Genomic DNA, 19474 nt, shown 5'->3' with positions numbered 1-19474 from the left:
AGGGAACTGTGCTCAAGGGCACCATTCCCAAGAGGGATGAGGTACTGAAAGAAACCTCCACAAATGCAAATTTCATGGTGAGTGTAGTTATCTGCTAATAGCCAACATATCTTTATTTTCCTGGGGAAGGTAAGCTGAGAATAAATGTTAATTATCAGCAGTACCAATCATACAATTACACACTGGATTGGGAAAATACCCCTTACACTACAACTGTAAGAAGCACTTAATGGCTGTTTATAAACAGAAACAACTCCCAACTATTCCAAAAACGTCGATAAATGCTGGGTTAAAACCAACATGTCAAACAAATAGCAACATGATTTTTGCAGTCCCCAAATTTCATTTTCATTTTCTGAAGATTTGCATGTTGCATCTTGCAGCGACTTTTAATAAACCTGTGCTTTTCCTGCTCTTACATGTCAAAATGTCGGCTGTGTAATCATAATCTAGTAATGATCAAAATCATTTTACGATGCTGTTTAAATACCAGTACTCCCAGCGTTCGCTGAAGACTCTTTGCTGTAAAAAAAACAAAACAAAAAAACCACTGGAATTTAAATATTTTTTTCATGATCTAACATCGAGGTTCTGCAAGCTGTTTCCTGGGAATCACTGTAGTCATGTGTAACTAATGCTAATGCAGTGGTTTACTGGTGATACCATTACTACATTGTTCAGTCGTCCAAACTCTTCTTGCTCTTTTTAGTGTGAAATTGTAAAACTCAGAGTGAAGCTTGTTTTGACAACGATTTTTGTTTTGGGCAAATTGAAAATGAACATCCTTCTGCTTCCCGCTGGAGCCATTAGGAGGGCAGGCCTTATGAACTGACTCTGACTAGAGTCATTTGTCATCTGAGTGGCAGAGGTGGGACCATTAGCATGGTAGAGTGGGTCATTTCAAACTCATCTGAAAACTGTTTGCGTGCAATGAAACTTTTTCTCTGTTGAAAAGAGCAATGGCGTTCTTATTCTTAAAGCTTTCACAAGTGCTCCTGGCCTGCACACTTTTTGTGCAGCTGGTAAAAAATAAGGGACAGCATGACTATGATGTGAAGTCAATTTGAAATAATCCTTCTCTCTCTGTCTCTATGCAGACACTCAGCAAAGGTGGTAAAGGCAGCTTCTCAAGTCCTCAGCAGTATGTGGCAGTACAGAGACCTGCGCTCTCTCTACAAGAAGGTAGGTGTCATTGAGAATAAGTACAGGTGCTTTTGTGGTGTGTTCATGATTTACAGAAAAGTAAAGTATACTTTAGATAACCTTATATCCTGTTATCATAGAAGTACAGCAAGTACAGACAAAATAATGTATTTGTGGAGTTAGCTGATTTGACATTGTTCAAGCATACTGTTAATATTTATTTAAAATATTGCAGTGGATGCAATGGGATGCACAAAAAAATGAAATGTGCAAATGTTCACAGTGTTAAGTGTAAGAAACCGTGCAGAGTGCAAGGATTTAAGTCTAGAAGAAATGTGTGTTATTATAGGTGTGCAGGTGTGTATGAGAGAGGAGGGGGACCAGGTGCAGAAAGAAAAAAGTTATTTAGGCAGAGGAGAAACATTTGCATCCATGGTGGGGTGGATCAGCCCTGATCTTTCCCATCTGCCTTGCGGTCCTGAAAGTGTGCAGGTCCCGAAGCGATGACAGATTCCACCTAATTACCTTCTAAGCAGAACGATGCACTGGAGTCTGCCTTTGTCCTTGGTATTGGCAATGTTGTGGTGCCAAAGGAGGTGAAAAATGGTCTTGGACTTATTCTGTAGACATTTTTTTCCAGCAGGTTAAACTTCTTCTGTTGTTGCATGAATTAAATCTGAGAGCGTGACAGGGAGCTGATCTTTAGCTCTTCATAAATCCCTGGGTGGCGATGGTCCCAGGAAGCTGGGGGACAACTGTGGATTCATGCAGAATGATGGGGACAGTTGGGAAGTTCTTGAAATCTGCAACTATGTCCATGATGAGCACTGAGCTCTACACCAGGTCATCTTCAAACTTCACGAGCTTTAGCATTCAGGAGCAGACTGGTGACCCTGCAGTTGTAAAGGTGCAGCTGTGTAGAGCAGAGGGTAGTGATGCATTACCTGCATCCCATTAATCATCTCCCAGCTAGCCAAACAAGGAAACTAGTTATTTTCAATTTAGTCAGTTACATGTGAGTTATGTGAAACAATTTTGTAGCATTAAGCAGGCATGCTTTAAATAAATACAAATGGACCCCAGAATTGGCACAGTGACAACTTATTCTGCTAATTTGTGCCTGACAACAATAAAGAGAATCATTATTATTATCATCATTAATCTTTATTATTTTTCTCATTAGTGCTGTAATATTTCAGTCACCTTCAACCCATCTGCTTTTAATCAAAATGGTAATGTTTAGATTCCCACCCACACATTAATTCTGGTGCTCACATCACTAGTAGAGAGGAAAGAACGCCACCTTAGGAGGAACCTGTGATGATCTGTGTTTTCCCAGCTTCATGTGCTCTGTGGTGTCAGGCACACTCAGCAGGGACAGCTTGTTATGCAGTGGAGCAGGATGATGGTAATTAAAAACTGAGCTGAACTCCACGGACAGGACCCTGGCGTGGATTCACCGGGTGAAGGTGCTGAACAATGAAGTGTAGGGTCACATTGTATTTTAATGGGTTGGTAGTCATCATGTCCCGTGGTCTCTGTTTTTTGTTTTGTTTTGTTTGTTTGTTCGGTTTGTTTGTTTGTTTTTTTTGGGGGGGGGAACAATTGTGCAGGCCTTGAAACAGGTTGACACATGAATTGTCTCTAGTAAGGTATAAAGACCTCTTTAAGTTGGATGGAGACATGGAGTCGGGCCCAGCTGCTTTGTGGGGGTTTGTCTCTTGAAGAGTCTGTTAACATCTCTCTCCAGGAAAAGATGTCTCTTTCTCTCCAGGAAAGAGACAAGCATGTGTTAGGGGAGGAGAGGACTGCTGTGTGGTAGGCAGCTGTGGAGAGGCCCACGACCTGTTTTAGTGGGAAAGGTAGAGCTGGTGGGCTAGCGCTGATGGATGGTTTAGAGGGGAACGTGTCAGGCACGTCCCATCATTCAGGTCTTCGGCTGGGTGCAAGCTGTTAGTGGAATGTGAGGCTTTAAGCTTGCAGCTTGTGATCTGTCTCAATTCTTTTCAGACAGAAGCAGAGTTTTGCCGATAATAGCCATTTAACTTCTTGCACAGCTGCACCATCTCAGCCCTCATCCTGAACACTTGTCTTGCAGACATAGAGTGTCGCTCTCCTGTTCTAAGCTTAGCCTGGTCCTATATCCAACCATATATTGCCAATGCTCCCCATAAGTGACCACTGTCAGTCAGCTGTTTGTTTAGTTAATAATTGCAAAAGATTTATTCGTAACAGGGAACAAATTTTAATAAACCCGAACTCTTGATCACTACAGTGAGGAGATCTAGTGGTGTGTGTGTTATGCTTTGGGAAATAGTCTTTTCCAGGATGGTAATACTTATACTTATCCAGGGAGTTTTGGGCCAACATGTTAATGAACATTCCCACGAACTGACAGTCATTGTGGCTATTTACTTTTTTGTTGACACCGAGGACTGTTAATGTCCTAATGTTGTGAGTTATGTACGTCCAAATTGCTCATAGTTTTAAATTATGAATGACGGGATCGTTATCCAAAAACCATATATTGAAATGTGTTTGTTTGTTTCTCTAATACACTCCCAGAGACTTAAGAAATCAATTCTACGTGACTTCATATTGTTTTGTTTTTCTCTTTGGTTTAATAATCAGTCTAAGTGGAGACTATATTAATTGTGTGCTGGTTGTATTCAGAAGCTTGACTCTGTCAGTGCACCAATGTGACTTACAGATAATGGACTTGCACATGGATAAGATTAAAGGTATTTTGTAGGTAATTGAGCAAAGTAGCTGTCCTTCTAAACAGACTCAAGGTTGCCATATTTATTCAACAATGTTTGTCTTGGTCTTTGCATGTTTGTCTTTAGGAGTGTGACGCTGTAGGTGTCTCTTTATAAATGTAAAGATTTTACGTGTGCATGTATTTGTGTAGCCAAGTGCTGAAGTGTGTGGATCCCTCGGGAAATGTTTTTGCAGAGGAAGTTGGCTCATGATTAGTCAGCTTTTTTGTGGGGTGTTCATATCTGCGTGCGTTAGTCTGTGTGAATTCCCTTTCAGGTAGATACGTCCCAAAAAATGATAGGATTTTCAGCTGGACTCCGACACAACTGAGCAACAGCATTTATACAGAACAAAAGGATATTTTCTGTTAGACTCTAGTCTAGTGTGTTTTTGTTTGTGTTCTTTGAAGCTACACACTCACACACAAACACACACAACATCAATGTCATTTAGATCATCTTGCGCGCTGAATGGTGTTAATGCCGTTAGTGCAGCAGTTAATTTGCAGCTCAAATGAAGAAAAAGGAAAATTTGATTATTGTTGTGTTTGTGTAACTCTTGAAGACACAGAGTTTTGTTTGCGACAAATGCGATTAAAACCCACTATCTCCTTCTCTAGCTTTTTTTGTTTGAAATGGAAAAGTCCAGCACACTCTTGAAACTTGATTAAAAGTAATAACAGATGTTCTGTTCCTTTCACTTGTCAGTAATGAGTGTTGTTGAGTGGATATCTGCCACCAAGGTTATCTGCCATTGAGCACAATAAAGCTTTAGAGGCGTAATCAGCGAGTTTCAGTTCACTGTGAGAAATTTTAAGTTACTCATTCCACGGAGGTGTCCTTGGCTTTGAATGCGTCTTTTTCATCTTTTGCAAAAAGAAAAGAATGAAGCAGATGATGTATTTCAGCTGCTGAAGGCAAATGTATGTTTTCTTCCATTTCATACGTAAATACTTAGCTATGTTTATATGGTAAAGGCTTTTTGGGGGTTGGCAGGGTTATTAAAGTGCTGCACATCATTTGCATCAGTAGGAGTTAGATTTTATACAGTCCTGGGTTCAGTTTTTACGCATTAACCACATATATGTTTTACATATGAATATATATGATAAAAATTATTTTACCGGTGGATTAGAACCTGTTAAAAATCTCACCGAATGTGAAAGTCCTGAAATATGCAAACATACATGAATCAGAATCAGAATACTTTATTGATCCCTAGGGGAAATTATTTTTCATTACAGTGCTCCATTATAAACAAACATTAACAAAGACAGACAATACACTAACTAAGAATAGCACAAGATATACATGCAAATATATACATAAAAGTCACTTATTAATAAATAGCTGAAAAAGGAAGAGCATGTGCAAGAAGGGTGTAGCTGTTGCAGTAAACAGTGTGTTAGATGGAGGAGCTGTACAGGCAGGAATGATTTCCTGTGTCGTTCAGTGATGCTTTTCGGTAATCTCAGTCTCTCACTGAACGTGCTCCTGTGACTGACCAGCATGTCATGGAGTGGGTGGGAGGTGTTATCCAACATTGTCTTTATCTTGGACAACATCCGCCTCTCCGACACCACCTCCATCCCCACAACATTGCTGGCCTTACAGATCAGTTTATCGAGTCTGTTGGCATTTGCGACCCTCAGCCTGCTCCCCCAGCATACAACAGCATAGAGGATCGCACTGGCCACAACAGAATCATAGAAAAGCCAGAGCATTTTCTGGCAGATGTTGAAGGACCTCAGTCGCCTCAAAAAATAGAGACGACTCTGGCCCTTGCTGTAAAGTGCTGTGGTGTTTGTAGCCCAGTCCAGTTTATTGTCAATGTGTACTCCAAGGTATTTATAGTCCTCCACAACGATAGATACATTGTAGGATACATCATATAAGGTAACAACAGAGTTTGAACAGTTCTAATGAACTTTAAAGCTGAAATTTTGTATGACTACCCTAATTCTTCAACACAGCATGAACTCTCTTAGGCAGCTTTCATGTAATTTCTTTAAATTGTCTTAAGAATAGTTCTCCAGACCTCCTGAAGGGCCTTCACATTCCTTCAGTAATCTTGTGGTTCAGGCTCTTAGGATGATAATGTTCCACTGTGTGTGTGGTTTTGTTTTGTTTTCTGTTTTTTAAATCCTGCATGTTTTTCCTTCACTGGAACCGTTTGGAATCACTGTCATGCTGAAAAATGAAGCCACTGCTAATCAGATGCTTACCAGCTGGTATTGCATGGTAGATCAAAATCTGACCTTTTGTTTGTTTATAATTCCATCACTTTTGATAAGATCTCCAACACCGCTGTCTGAGATTCAGCCCCAAACCATGACAGGCCCTCCACCATGTGTTACAAATGGCCGTAGACACTCACTCTCTCCTTAATTCCTCCGTAGAAAATGATGACGATTTGAACCAACATTTCAAAAATCTGTTGCTATTGATTTTCAGTTTATGCTTGAATGATTCTTAGGTCAGTGTTAAGTGGTTCAGTAAATTTAAAAAAAAGCACATTACTCTAGGAAAGGTCAGGTACAAAAACTGGACTGAATGTGAGTGGAAAAAGAAGCCAATCCAAAGAAAAACTTTGACAGACCTTCAAGCAGCCTATTGAACTATTGCTCAGAACCGCTTTAAAAAATTTACTAATGGAAGGAAGATATAAAGAAATAAGGTGTAGCTCAAGACTTCTGTACAGTGCTGAATATGACCCAGTATGCAACCCTGCAACTCGCTTCTTTGATTGTTTTGTCATGGACTCCCTTTCCGAGGGTTGAGGTCTTAAGACATCTTGTTGTTGCACAAGTAACTTCAGGACAGGCTGCCCCATGGCATCAGTGTGTTCTTGCTTCATCCTGACAACTGTGTCGCTCTCTTCATTCGTCATCCTCTCAGCCCTCAGTATTACACAGAGCAGTATCCCCATGTGGCCCATTGGAGCCTCATCTGCTTCACACTTCTGTAATCATTGCCACTGGATATCATTACAGTCGACTGGATGGCATAACACTCCGATGATCAGAAATGAAGGGCAGTAGCTTTACGCAGTGCTCAGATCCAACAAAGGTTGCTACAGTTTTTTTTTCTTTTTAATCCCCAACCATCTTGGCTCCTCTAGTTGTTTGTTTCATTTTGTTTTGTTTTTTTCACACAGATTTAATAAGGAGACTTAACTTAATTAATGTGGTTGATTAAACGGGCGAGGAAACAATCTTAAAAGGCAAGTATAAAATATTAAAAAGGCATCATCTGTGCTTTGTCCTGATTTATAATCTCCAGTTTTATCCCGTCTTAACTCTTCTAATCTGGGACTGATCAGCGTCGTCTAATACAGTTAAAATGTTGCATTTAATCAACTTTGATTAAATGCAACAAACCAGTTTCAAACCTGTAACCTGTACTTTTAGATGGTTTGGTTAGTCAAGCTCCTGTATTATTCTGTTTACAGTCACTCTAAAAGAGCGATAGACACCATACCTCACTGTTTACTTCATAAATTGCCTGGCTCCTGACAAAGCAGTCTAATTTTGTAACTGTGGAAATTGTTGTGTTAGACGATGCCTACTGACTTTATCACCAGAGTGCAGAACTCAGAATAAGTAACTTTATTGCAAGTATCCCTGTGTGACATATTAGGTCATGGGTGTTAGGTGCAGCAGAAATCCTGTTAGCCTCCAATCCAAACATGGATTAGCATATAGTTTATATGAGAGTGGAGTAGGATGTCTCTGCACAGTGTTTGTGAGCAAAAGCAAAGTACTGAGAAAGACACAGGCGAAAGAAAGAGTGAGTAAAAGTGAGGTGAATTCATACCTTTTTTTTTGTAGTTCAAAAATAAGCACACTGGAGTTTGTGGGTCTGGGAAGAAGAGAGAAGTGTAGGGTCAATAATGAGTCGGTTTGAGCTGTGTTGCCAAAGAGTTTCTTGCTTTGAAGTCTTGAAGTAATGAGAGCATTTTCAAACACACTTTCAAACTGTGTTCAAGTTATGGGTGTGGGTAAACGTGTATGTTTGTGCGAGCGTGTGTCTTTGAAATTGTGTGTTTTTGTCAAAACGCGGTAAGAAGAGTTAATCACTTCCTACAGCAGTGCCATGGGAGCAGGGTCGGCTACGAGAGAGAGAGAAAGAAAAGAGAATTGCAACGGAGTGGGGGGGTGCAGGGCTGCCCCGCAGTGTTTGAGCACAGTAAAGCGAAATGCTGCAAGCCTATGAATAAACAGTAACTCAATATGAATACAGCATCTGAGATGATTTGAAAGATCTGCTGCGCAGCAGTCATTAATAAACCAAAGCCAAAATCTGTTTGTACCAACACTAGCACTGACTTGAGGATAAATCATGTATAATACTCTCCAGAGTGCAGTAAAACTCTACTTTTACCAGAGTTTATTTGGACTATTTGACAGGATGTGTCCTCATTCGGTGTGTGTGTTTGTGTTGCTGCGCATGTAGCGTTTCATCTACAGTTCTTGGAGTGTAGCCACAGGTCATCTTTTAAGTAAACAACAAATGTGCAGCACTGTTCAACTGGGGATTTCCAGAGAAAGCAAGCGACTGAAACATGGTCACTTTGTAAATAAACCCATTCTTAATAGGACCGGAGAGATCAAATTCTGACTCATTTACACAAACATATACACCCTTCTGTTTCTGGCACAAAGACACACAGACACACAAGGTAAATTCTAAATTTCATATTCACACTGTTACACTTTGTTATGTCCCTGTTCAGTGCATAACTTCTGCTGGGTTGCTGTGCCTCATTTCTTGATAAATGATCTGTCTAGGGTACTTAATCAGACATGTTCTCTCTCTCTCTCTCCCACACACACACACACACACACACACACACACACACAGGCATGCCCACATATCACATATAAATATCGCAAACACGCACAAATCACCAAGGCAGATGCACACATGTTTGACAGATTGAGTTCAGGGTCAGAGAGATGCTGTGTTTGTTACACGTGTGACAGTTTTACAATATGCTCCGGGGATGTGTAATTCACTATGTGGATGTGATGTGACGTAAGTGAGAAGTGATGTAAATGAAGTGTGTGGAAAGATCAACTACACAACTGAGAAAGACAGAGAGAAGGAGGTGGATATTTAAAAACATCATTGAATATCAAACAAGCTCAGGCCTCAGAAGCTGACTCTGTTTCATCTGATTTTTCCCACAGTCAGACACAGACAGGGAGAGAAACACAGAAAGGAGATGGAGGGATGTTAAGATAGCCTTTACCCTCAGACAGCCTAACAACAGTATTTTGGGAAGATAGGGAGGCAGAGTTGCAGCACTCGCAACATTCTGGGCTCTTTGCAATCAATGCAACCATAGTATAAAGCTCAGCTGCTAAATCAGCAACACCACCAGTAACCAGTATGAGGGATGCAAAGGTCGAGGGGCACATTGCTCCTGAGAGGACAGATGGCTCAAGAGGGAGGTGGTGATAATTGCAAATATTAAAATTGGAGCTTGAAATGAGTGAGAAAGAGGCATGGATTAAAGGACTGAAAACGTTCAATGTTCAGTGGTTGATGTGACCGGAGGGCCCCCTCCACTCGTCGTGTGTAACGTTTTACAATTTCACAAAGTGCCGCCATACCCACGCGCACACTCTCTTCATTTGTTGGGGCAATAATCACTTTTTACCTCTCAGTCCTGCGACCTTCAGCTAACCATCCAGTGATGCTGAGAGCAACAGGCAGACCGGTTGCCTGGCAACCAATCCTCTTTTTTTTTTCTCCTCTCATTCTTACAGTAGGAGTTGAAAAGGGGTGCTTGGAGTATAGAGCTTGTGAGAGAGAAAGACAAGGTGGGTGGAAAAGAGAAGAAAAAACAGGTATGTTTAGGAGAATAGGTGAGAGCCAGAAAGACCAGGAATGATAAATGTGAATGTAAGTGTGAAGTTTCACAGCACACGCTGACACGAAACAAACGCTGGACCATGGATACAGGGTACAGAATAAATACCGTCCAGACCTTCAGACACTGTGTGATTTGGTCCTTGATTAAATTTTAATCTGGGTTTAATATTTATTGGTTATACACAGCACAAACTAATCCTCTACCAATCGATAATAAAAAATCACAGAATTTTTTTATTTATTTATATATGAAATTCTTCTTACAAAGTATCGAATTTGTCTGCCTTATATAAGGAGAATTGCGAGTCTGACTATTTCAGACCATAAATATTCGAAAGTCAATGAAAAGCTTGAAGAGGTTCATACAGAATATAAAGTAAAGTCAGTGCAGAAAATAATGATTTAATCTTTTACTCTTAAGGGAACGAGTGGAATAAAATTATGGCAAAATATAAAGTTATTACTCTATGTAGAAAGACACCAAATGTGAATACACCCATACATTTTTGTATATGTTATATTCTTTATCTCTGATTTCAGTCATTGTTGTAAAGTTTGACTATGGCTCATTTTGTTTGGGGAAGCCCTTAAACCACCACCCCCTGCCCCAATCATTCCTGGGCCCCATTTCTGAGCTACATCTCCAGGCAGCACTCTTTGTACATCACTCTGTAAAATACATTTATCGTTCAATATTCAGTGACTCTGTTCATTTGAGCAGCATGACAGTTTGACAGCAGGCATTCCAATGTACCATAAGGAGGTAACATTGGATGTAATGAGATTTGTTGGGATGGGGGGAGGTGGGAAGGTGCAACGTGAATGTGAAACAAGGTGAGTGAGAATACTGAAGGGATGGTGGATAAATAGATGAAGTGAATATGAGGGTGGGAGGAATGGTGGAGACTAGAAATGAGCTACCTTTGAACTGCTGTGTGTCAGAGGATCCAGCTTTCTATTAGTTCTCAGCACTCTGCCAGGAAATGAGAGTCAAGGGAGGACATGGGACTGCGTTCAATCCAGTCTAGTTCTTGCTTTCTCTGGCTGGTGTCTGTACTTCTCCATCCGTACCTCTCCTCCGTGTTACCTCTCCCCTCCTCACGCTATCTTTGCTCTGCTGTCATTACTCTCTCTGGCAATCTCCCACCTCCTCCTCCTCCTCGCTCATTACTTTTTGCCATCTTTTGTCTCCCTCAGCTAGTCCTCTGTCTATCTCACCTTCTTCTCTTTCTGCCCCATCTCCTTCGTCTCTCATTCTCCTCCTCTCCGTGTCCTCCTCTCCAGCATCATTGCAACTGGAGTGATTCACCTCTCCTATGTACTCTCAGTCATCACTTTTTCACCAGTTTCCCACTGCTCAGCTTAGGCCCCCAGACAGTAACGCTATGATGGAACATGCCTCCGATATCTTTTATTATCTGCTTGTGCTTTGCTTTTAGAGGTACCCAATTATCTTAATGCTAAATTGAATTTGGTTCCAGCTCTGTGATTGTTGTTGACTCTCATAATCCATTTTTATGAAAAGGGCTTTGCTCCAATGACTACTAAACTAATGCTGATACAAAGTCATTTGCTTGGCAGTAATTATGCTTGGAGTTGTTAGTTGTATTAATTTTTCTACGAAGGGAGTGGGTTATTTACTAAGCTCAGAATTGAGGCAAGCGTGTTAATTTGTTGCATGCGCATGGCTGTAAGCTCACTTGTACATGCAGTGTGTTTGTCAGTGTCCACCAGTGTCCAGAATAATGTTTCAATTACCTACTACACGATAATAATCTCAATAAGGACAATATTTAAATACAGTTGGCTCTGTAAATGTATTTACAGAGATTTTTCTTTTAGTGAATCAATTTGAACAATTTCAGCAAGTCACAAATTATTGATTTTTCTTTTTTTGGCCTGTCAAAAATATCAAAAAAACAAACTTGTTTTCTCTTGAACATTTCACAGTCAGTGTGACCCTTTTTCTTTCTGCTAGATCGCTGGATCGTGGTCACGTTAGTTTGTGTTTCTTCCGCTTGTTACTCGTTGCTCCTAATATTGTCACGGCTGGCGGAGGGAGCCGTGTGGTGTGGAGGAAAAGGAGGACCCAAAATGCAGCAAACTGATGATACGAGTGACGTTTTATTTACAGGGTGGTAGTGGCAAAAACAGGCAATGAAGCACGAGTAATTACAAACGGAAACCTAAACTGGGAGAAACTAAGTGACAAACCTGGGACCATACAAAGGGGTGCAGGGCAGAGAGACGCAGAGACAGGAACACCATAGAACGCAGATGAATGTAGATTAACGCAGTGATACATGGATGAACGCAGACGAGCCGACAACGAACACAGACCGACACCCACTAAATATACACACACACACACACACACACACACACACACACACACACAAGGTAATCAGGTAATCACACACAGGAGGGAAGAACAGCTGAACCTAATACACCTGGGGACCGGAGGAGACAAGCTGAACACAATAACAACAGACACAGACCTTCAGAACAGAACAGGAAATCCAGAACACGAGCCTTCAAAATAAAACAGGAAACAGACTGATGTACAACACAACACGGGGACATGAACAGAGCACCAAGGACAGACACAGGTAGGGCTGACAATACACCAAACTTCAGGTTAACCCTAACTAATACAGATCAGAAAAAACGCAAAACGCTGGGTCAACGACCCAGGACCATGACAAATATAGTCCTCAAACCACTCTGTGCTTTTAAAGTGTTACTTGTATGAGTACATGGAGGGGTTTATTTCTAAAGCACATCAGTAAAAATGTAATTCAGACATGCTGTGTCATATAGCCGTTGTTGAAGTGCCACTTCCTGCTGCGTGGTAATCAAACTGGCGCTGTTGTATCGCTAACTCTAATAACAGTTCTTATCCTTTCATCCACTAGAAGCTGCAAATCTGTTTGGGCCTTTCAGAGTTTAAGACTAATGGATCATCATTCTTTGGTGCATTACAAAAATACATATTCCTAAAAGATCAGTCTTTTACATGGTGACATTGTATCGTGTAATAGGAGGTTTTGATGATTGATCAGTAAAAAAATCTAATAATTCTAATATCTGACAGACTGGTGCGGACATCATAGGTCTCCTGTGATAAAGAGAGAGCTGAGTTTGAGAGTGAAGCTGTAGCTTTACCGCTCAATCTATGTTCCCACCTAAGGCCACAAGCTCTGGGTAATGACCAAAAGAAGGAGTTTGTGGATGTAGGCAACCAAAAATGGCTTACTTTGGGTGACGATATGAGCTCAGACATTATTAGAGACTCAAAAGAGAGCTGGTGCTACTGAAAGGAGCCAGTTGAGGTAACATCTGGCTAGGATGCCTCCTTGGCAGTCTAAGCTGCTGCCCCTGCAACCTGTACCCAGACAAGCGGCAGAAAGTGGATTGATGGATGGATGATTTTAAAAAATCTTCGTTTTTAAAATATGTAATTGCTATAATAATTGATGACAGTAAGATTATGTATTTGTGCAGTTACTTATCACAGGTGATAACAAGCTTCTTCCTTGTTTTGTTTTACAGGATGGCTACTCCCAGTATCACTTTGTGGGCTCTGCCTCAACAATAGAAAGAGACCGGCAGAGGCCCTATTCTTCCTCGCGAACTCCCTCGGTCTCTCCTGTCAGGACATCTCCAAATAACCGCTCTGGTGAGAAACCCGTGGCACTCCCTATACAGATGCTATGCATACGTGTTTTCATTCATTCTTGTGTATCTCTTAACAGCCAAGATTAAGACCTCATATGTAAAAAATGTTTCACTTAGTTGTGTGGTTAGTTAAATATCTCATGGCCAAACAGGGTATGGGTCTTGTGATGGTGCACATCATCAAACTGAAAAAATCTTTGTTTTCTGAAACAAAAAAATACTGAAATACAGTTTGTTTTGTTTCTTTTTGTCTTTCTTTTATCACAGGCAGTCAGCTAAATAATTGGGGAAACAATATTCAAGCCAAGGTTATAGCAAATAATATTTTATTAATAATTTTATTTTCTTTATTTCTTTAAGCCTGCAAGCTGCACTTGAATTTTTAAGAAAGCAGTCAGCATCTTTTCCAGTTGGTATAAATTGTCTTTAAAGACTTGGTATGATTATCAAAATAAGGCAGGATTTTGTTTGTAAAAACAAGCATATATTAAAATTTAAGGCTTTACTGAATTTTACTCTTTTGACAAGTGGTTACAGAAAATCAGTTGAATAAAGGGTTACATCTGTGGTACAGTACACAGAGAATCTAATTTAGACATTAGTCATCTACATTAACATTTGCGGATGCGATCAGTCATTATACCACCGCTAAATAGCTCATAGCATTACAGGCTTATGCTACAAAATATGATTATCATTAGCCCATAGCTTGAGCCCACTGGCCTTCATGCTTTGCAAAGGGCACATTAGCATTAGCTGTTAGCATCGGTGGTTCAAGAGCCTTTAGCTGTTCTTTCACCACACTGGGCTTAGCAAGCTGATGAGGCAGAAAAGTACTTTTCCTTCCTCCTGGCTTAGAGAGGTCTTCAAGGACCCTGCTAAGAGAGGAAGACAGTGGGAGTGAGAGAGAGAAATAAAATGTGTGTTTTTGTGTGTGAGGAGGAAAAGAAGGAGGGATGAGATAAACACGGAGGGAGATAGAGAGAGAAAAAGCAAGAAGGCAAGAAGAATTAGGGATTGAGGGATGGTTAATGCAGGGAGGAGGAAGTGAAGAAGGCTGGGGATTTGACTTTAGCCAGCGACATTGAAAATAAGAAGTTTTGAGATTATAGTGCATAGAGAAATTTGTGGATGTCTGTTGTACAGTGGATCAGCAGGGGTAAATTGAGCCATGACTCCCATCTTTCTCTTCTGCTCCTCCTCTGTCTACACACAATGCCTCCCCCTTTGCCTTTGAGCTTGTCCACCCCTTCTCATTCACCCGTTTCACTCTCCTCCTCCTCTTTGCCGTAATCCTGCTTTCTTCTCACCTCTCCCTCTGATCTCTCACTCTTTACAGGCCACCTCAGTGTGCTCTCAAACACAGAGACACACACTAACACACACCCACATGCTCCTATATCTCTCCTCTGCATACACTCCAGACTGCAGTCCGACTCCTTAGAGATGGATCAAAGCAGAAGGAGTAATGATGGTATGCAAGTACGCTGGGAGAAGAGGAGTGAAAGAGTTGATGTGAGAAGAGAGTAGTACGACTATGAAAGAGAAGGGGAGGTTAGAGGCTGCAAGAGAAGGAGAGAGAGACCTTTGCATGTGTCATGGCCCCCACAGGGTCCTGCTGTGTTCTGCACTGATAGAATTTGTCTGTCATATCGCGCATTTACAAGCCAGGTCCCCTAGGTAACCAGCAGCGATGGCACTGTCTCTGGAGGTTTCTGTAAAAGGTTTGAGCTGCTACTTTAATGGAATCTGCTACAGAGGTATTGGATGATAAAATTAAAAATGAAATGTGTTAAAACATTATAAAAACGTGGCTCACCACAGCCAAAGTGATTATGTTTATGTGCCTTCTTCACAGCCGTTTCTGTGCTTGCGCGTGTACGTGTGTAATACAATGTCTTGTCAAAATGCAGAAAAGGCTGGGGAACAAATAAGAGGGTACAATGCGCCTTTGCTTTTTATGTCAAACATTGAACAGCCGAGATGAAAAACGGGCATCCTTTAGTATTCAAATAGATGAATTTTAATTCAATGGCTCTCCAAAAATCACTTTAAAAGCCTTTATTTCATTTGCTAGTCATATTCACAAGTGTTTTCATCCCTAGGTTGCTCTTCTCTAACCTTTAATCGTGGTATAGAACAACCAAAGAGAACAAAGACAATTATGCACTAATTTTTGGAGTAGGCTACATCTGCTTTTCTTTTTATTCAGAAGCATGAAAAGCGTTTCTACCCGATGGCTCATTGGACTGAGAATGGTGACTTCCACATGTGTGTGTGTGTGTCTGTGTGTGCTGCATATTTGCATGTGTAACAGATATTAAATAAATGTCAAAACTAGTGTGAGCATGTCAAAAAAGCTTATTTTTAGAATGTACTCACATTTCCTGGAGTATACTGTATGTGTGTACAACCCAGTATCCCAGCAAAGCGTGAAATGAACAGAGTGGAGCGGCGTGTCTATTACACGCTTTGCCGTGATACTGGGTTGGTATGTAAACATTGAGTTAGTTATAAGAATCTTTATATAGGCAATCTGAAACAGGTGGGCAGGATTATGGCAGTCCAGTGTTATGATAGGAGGTGGTGAGTAAGCACTTAAAGTATGCTATAACGGGATTACCTTGCGATGGGCTAAAAGTTTGCATGTGTGTGTTTAAAAAAGAAAATTGGGACATTATCAGTATTTCTACAATATGAGGGCCATGTTTGTCATCGCCTGCACACATGCATGCATGCATCCATCCATCCATCCATTTGCTTCCGCTTATCCTTTTCAGGATCGCGGGGGCGCTGGAGCCTATCCCAGCTGTCATAGGGCGAGAAGCGGGGTACACCCTGGACAGGTCGCCAGTCTGTCGCAGGGCCAACACAGAGACAGACAACCATTCACGCTCACATTCACTCCCACATTTACACCTATGGCCAATTAACCTATCCCCACAAACTGCATGTCTTTGGACAGATATGTACACATGCATAATTGTCCAAATCCACACAGTCACAAACAGAAACATTATGTGTGGAGGTGTGGAGATCCTAAATAGGTTTGAAACTTGATAGTATCTCCAAAGAAAGCATAGCTCTACTGTGAAGTTAGCAGTGCAGCAGAGTTGGAAAACACACAAATAGGACTGCATATTGGCATGAGGCCACTCATAAATGTCTTTGTTGTCACGATAACCAATAAACTAGCAGCTAAACTCCTCCATTTAGTTTCAGTATTTTAACACTGCTGCAATTGAGTTCATTAATACTACTTAGTACACAAGCACAAAAAGGCAATAACAATTTAACTGTTGTTATGTTTTGCATGAAAAACTGTTAGAACAGTGTCCATTTAATCGGGTTAAATAACATCCCGTTTAAAATGCGATTAAAATGTTTAAAAGCATACAGGGAACACGGTGAGTGCTGTCAGTAAACATGTACTTAATCTCATTAAAACTGCTGAAAACTGCACTGCAGTATATAACTATGATTTGGCAATCTTTGATCAGTCAGATTAATCACTGCTGTCTTTTAAATGTAATGCTTTTAGCATGGCATGGACTTGTGCATGCATTCGATGGTACTAGCACCTCCATTTATTTTGTTGTTATGTGCAAGATTTTGCAGCCAGTCATGGAGATTGTTTAAGTTGAGGCACCAAGAAAATTAAAGAAATACAAGACCTGTTTGTGCGAGGGTGTAATGATCAATGGTCACTTTTGGAATGCACTACAAGCAAAGTTGATCTGACTTGTTGGCTTGTTAGATAGCTGGATATTTAACATGAACTTTAAACACATAAAGAAGAGAAGAAAAGACATAAAACTATTAAGTAAACTGTCCAAAGCGTCCATGTGTATGTTTGTGTGCGTCTGTGTGTGAGAATTCCCAGAAGTCGTCTAACATGCTGGAGGTGACCCTTTCTGCTGACAAGTTAAATGATGAATAATGACTGTGCACCTTGAAAAAGACCAAGACGCACAGACACACCAGTGTAAGCACGCAGAGTGTGAAGGCTCATGCTATTCTGGGTTTATTGCTCATTATTTTGTGTGTGCGTGTGTGTGTGTGTGTGTGTGTAGCGAGCGCCCCAGCCTCCCCCAGAGAGATGATGAGTCTGAAGGAACGCAAGATGGACTACGATTCCACGGCAACCAACGCCGGTTTCCATAGCAACAAAGGAGAGCACACATCCCGGAAAGACGGCATGGCAGGTGTGTGTATGTGTGTGTGATGGAGATGAATTAAATGATTCTATTTTATCCCCCTCTTTATCTTTCCTTCTCCTCTATATTCATTCCCTATTTCCTCTTTCACTTATCTGCCTTTTTTCAGCTTCACACCATTTCTCTTCTCACACACTTTGATTCTTCTCAATCTTCTCCTGTCTTCCTTTCCAGTTTCTTTCTTCCCGTGCCTTCTTGTTATCTCTTCACTCTATTAGCTTCCACGCTCCCTTTATGTCTATTTATTTATTTTCTATTTTTTAATGTTTTCTATTTTTTCCATCTCTTTCTCTTATGATAAATTCTTTATGTGACAAGTAGCACACTAAGAAGCTTTGAAACTCTCATAAGTTATTGTCAGATATCTGATAGGTATTATTAGTAGCTATTTTTGTCATTAATTGAAAAAGTGGTATAATTTTTATTTTTATTTTATCCATCAAGTTCAAATTTCCTGTGGGACATCTACACTGTTCCGAAACTCTTACCTGACTGCCAGCGATGATATCAAGCAAAACCAGGTGAGTTAATGCTGCTCTGTGAATCCACTTTTCTGTATGCATATGTAGCAATACACCAACACAGCGTTTTAGCAGTGCATGCATTTCAGGGGTTTTTTAACAGAGATAGCAGCAGGATAGAAAACGCACAAATATATGCACACAAAAGGTGTCCCAGTGTGATAAGAGATGTGCTGGCAGAGTGTGCAATGGAGGCACACCCTCAGCTCAAGCAGTATCAAACGACTGCAACCTGAAACCACACCCGACTGGCAATTAAAGTCATTACCTCAGTTGATTGCACTAATTATTTGCTCTTGGTAAATGACTCTGCTGGTACCGAGGGAAGGGAAATAAAAGGCATCAGAGCCATTGACTTTGAAATTTTGGCCCGATTTCTTCATCACTTATAAGTTTCTAATTAAAGTATAAGTTCATTTGTACAGGTACGAACTTTTAACACTGGCAGTTAAACATGTAAACACGTTTTCCTCACGCGGCTGCACACGCGTGCGCTCACACACACAGACACACGCACACAACTGGCCTGTGCGAGTTATAGTGTTATAGTGTTAGAGATGCATTGCCGCCTTCAACGCCTGCATGTAATAGAGAATTCACAGCATGAACCCCTTCCCCACTGATTCCTTTCTGAGCTCTTTACCCATACAGCCTGCCTTTCAAAACCTTTTGTCCCTTGTGTTCACTCTTACCTGTCACTCTCCTTTCCATCGCTCCCTCTTTATCTCTCTCCCCTTTTCTTCCACTCCCACCTTTCCTCCCGTTACCCACATGTCTTTGACTCTCCATTCTTTTCCTTGCTGCACCTCACCCCCCCACCTACCACTCTTTCACTTCAACCACTCCCCGCCAGGGTCCAGCCCAGCCCTGCGTCGTGCCCCCTCAGCCCCAGCTGGACAGTCCGTCAGCAGCCGTGCTAAAAGACTACGACCCCTACCCTCCCCCTCCCTCCTTCCCCCAGCCTCAGCCACCGCAGCCTCCACCTCACAGCCAGAGCCGGAGCTTTGACGAGGCCTACTACGAGGACCAAGGACCACCGCCACCTCCGCCACCCCAGCCACAGCCACCGATCCAGGCTCAGGCCCAGCCTCAGGCCCCACCCCAGCAACCTCCAATCTCCACCGGACCACCCAGGGACCCGCGGGAAGATCTGCGCATGCATCTGGGCCTCAAATCAACCGGCAACTACGTAGACTTCTACTCGGCCTCTCGGCCATACAGCGAACTAAACTACGAGACCAGCCACTATCCGGCCTCACCTGACTCCTGGGTCTAG

At 41.4% G+C, this 19474-nt stretch overlaps 1 protein-coding gene across 2 annotated transcripts in view; it reads left to right on the top strand.

Moving 5' to 3' along the window:
- The window catches only part of ctnnd2a (catenin (cadherin-associated protein), delta 2a), a 239891-nt gene extending 220417 nt beyond the window's left edge, over positions 1–19474 (top strand). For both annotated transcript variants that reach the window (XM_085362997.1, XM_085362996.1), the window contains exons 20-24: positions 1098–1182; positions 13335–13461; positions 17534–17665; positions 18122–18198; positions 19052–19474. In XM_085362997.1, coding sequence (XP_085219123.1) covers positions 1098–1182; positions 13335–13461; positions 17534–17665; positions 18122–18198; positions 19052–19474 — 844 coding nt within the window. The remainder of the gene's footprint in view (positions 1–1097; positions 1183–13334; positions 13462–17533; positions 17666–18121; positions 18199–19051) is intronic.

The sequence above is a fragment of the Diplotaxodon limnothrissa genome, linkage group LG9, assembly GCF_057381915.1.
Source record: "Diplotaxodon limnothrissa isolate DT_005_m linkage group LG9, D_limnothrissa_male_GT1.1, whole genome shotgun sequence".
In the NCBI taxonomy this organism is placed as follows: Eukaryota; Metazoa; Chordata; class Actinopteri; order Cichliformes; family Cichlidae; genus Diplotaxodon; species Diplotaxodon limnothrissa.
Note: the sequence above shows the minus strand (reverse complement) of the source record. Positions and strands in the feature narration are given on the sequence as shown.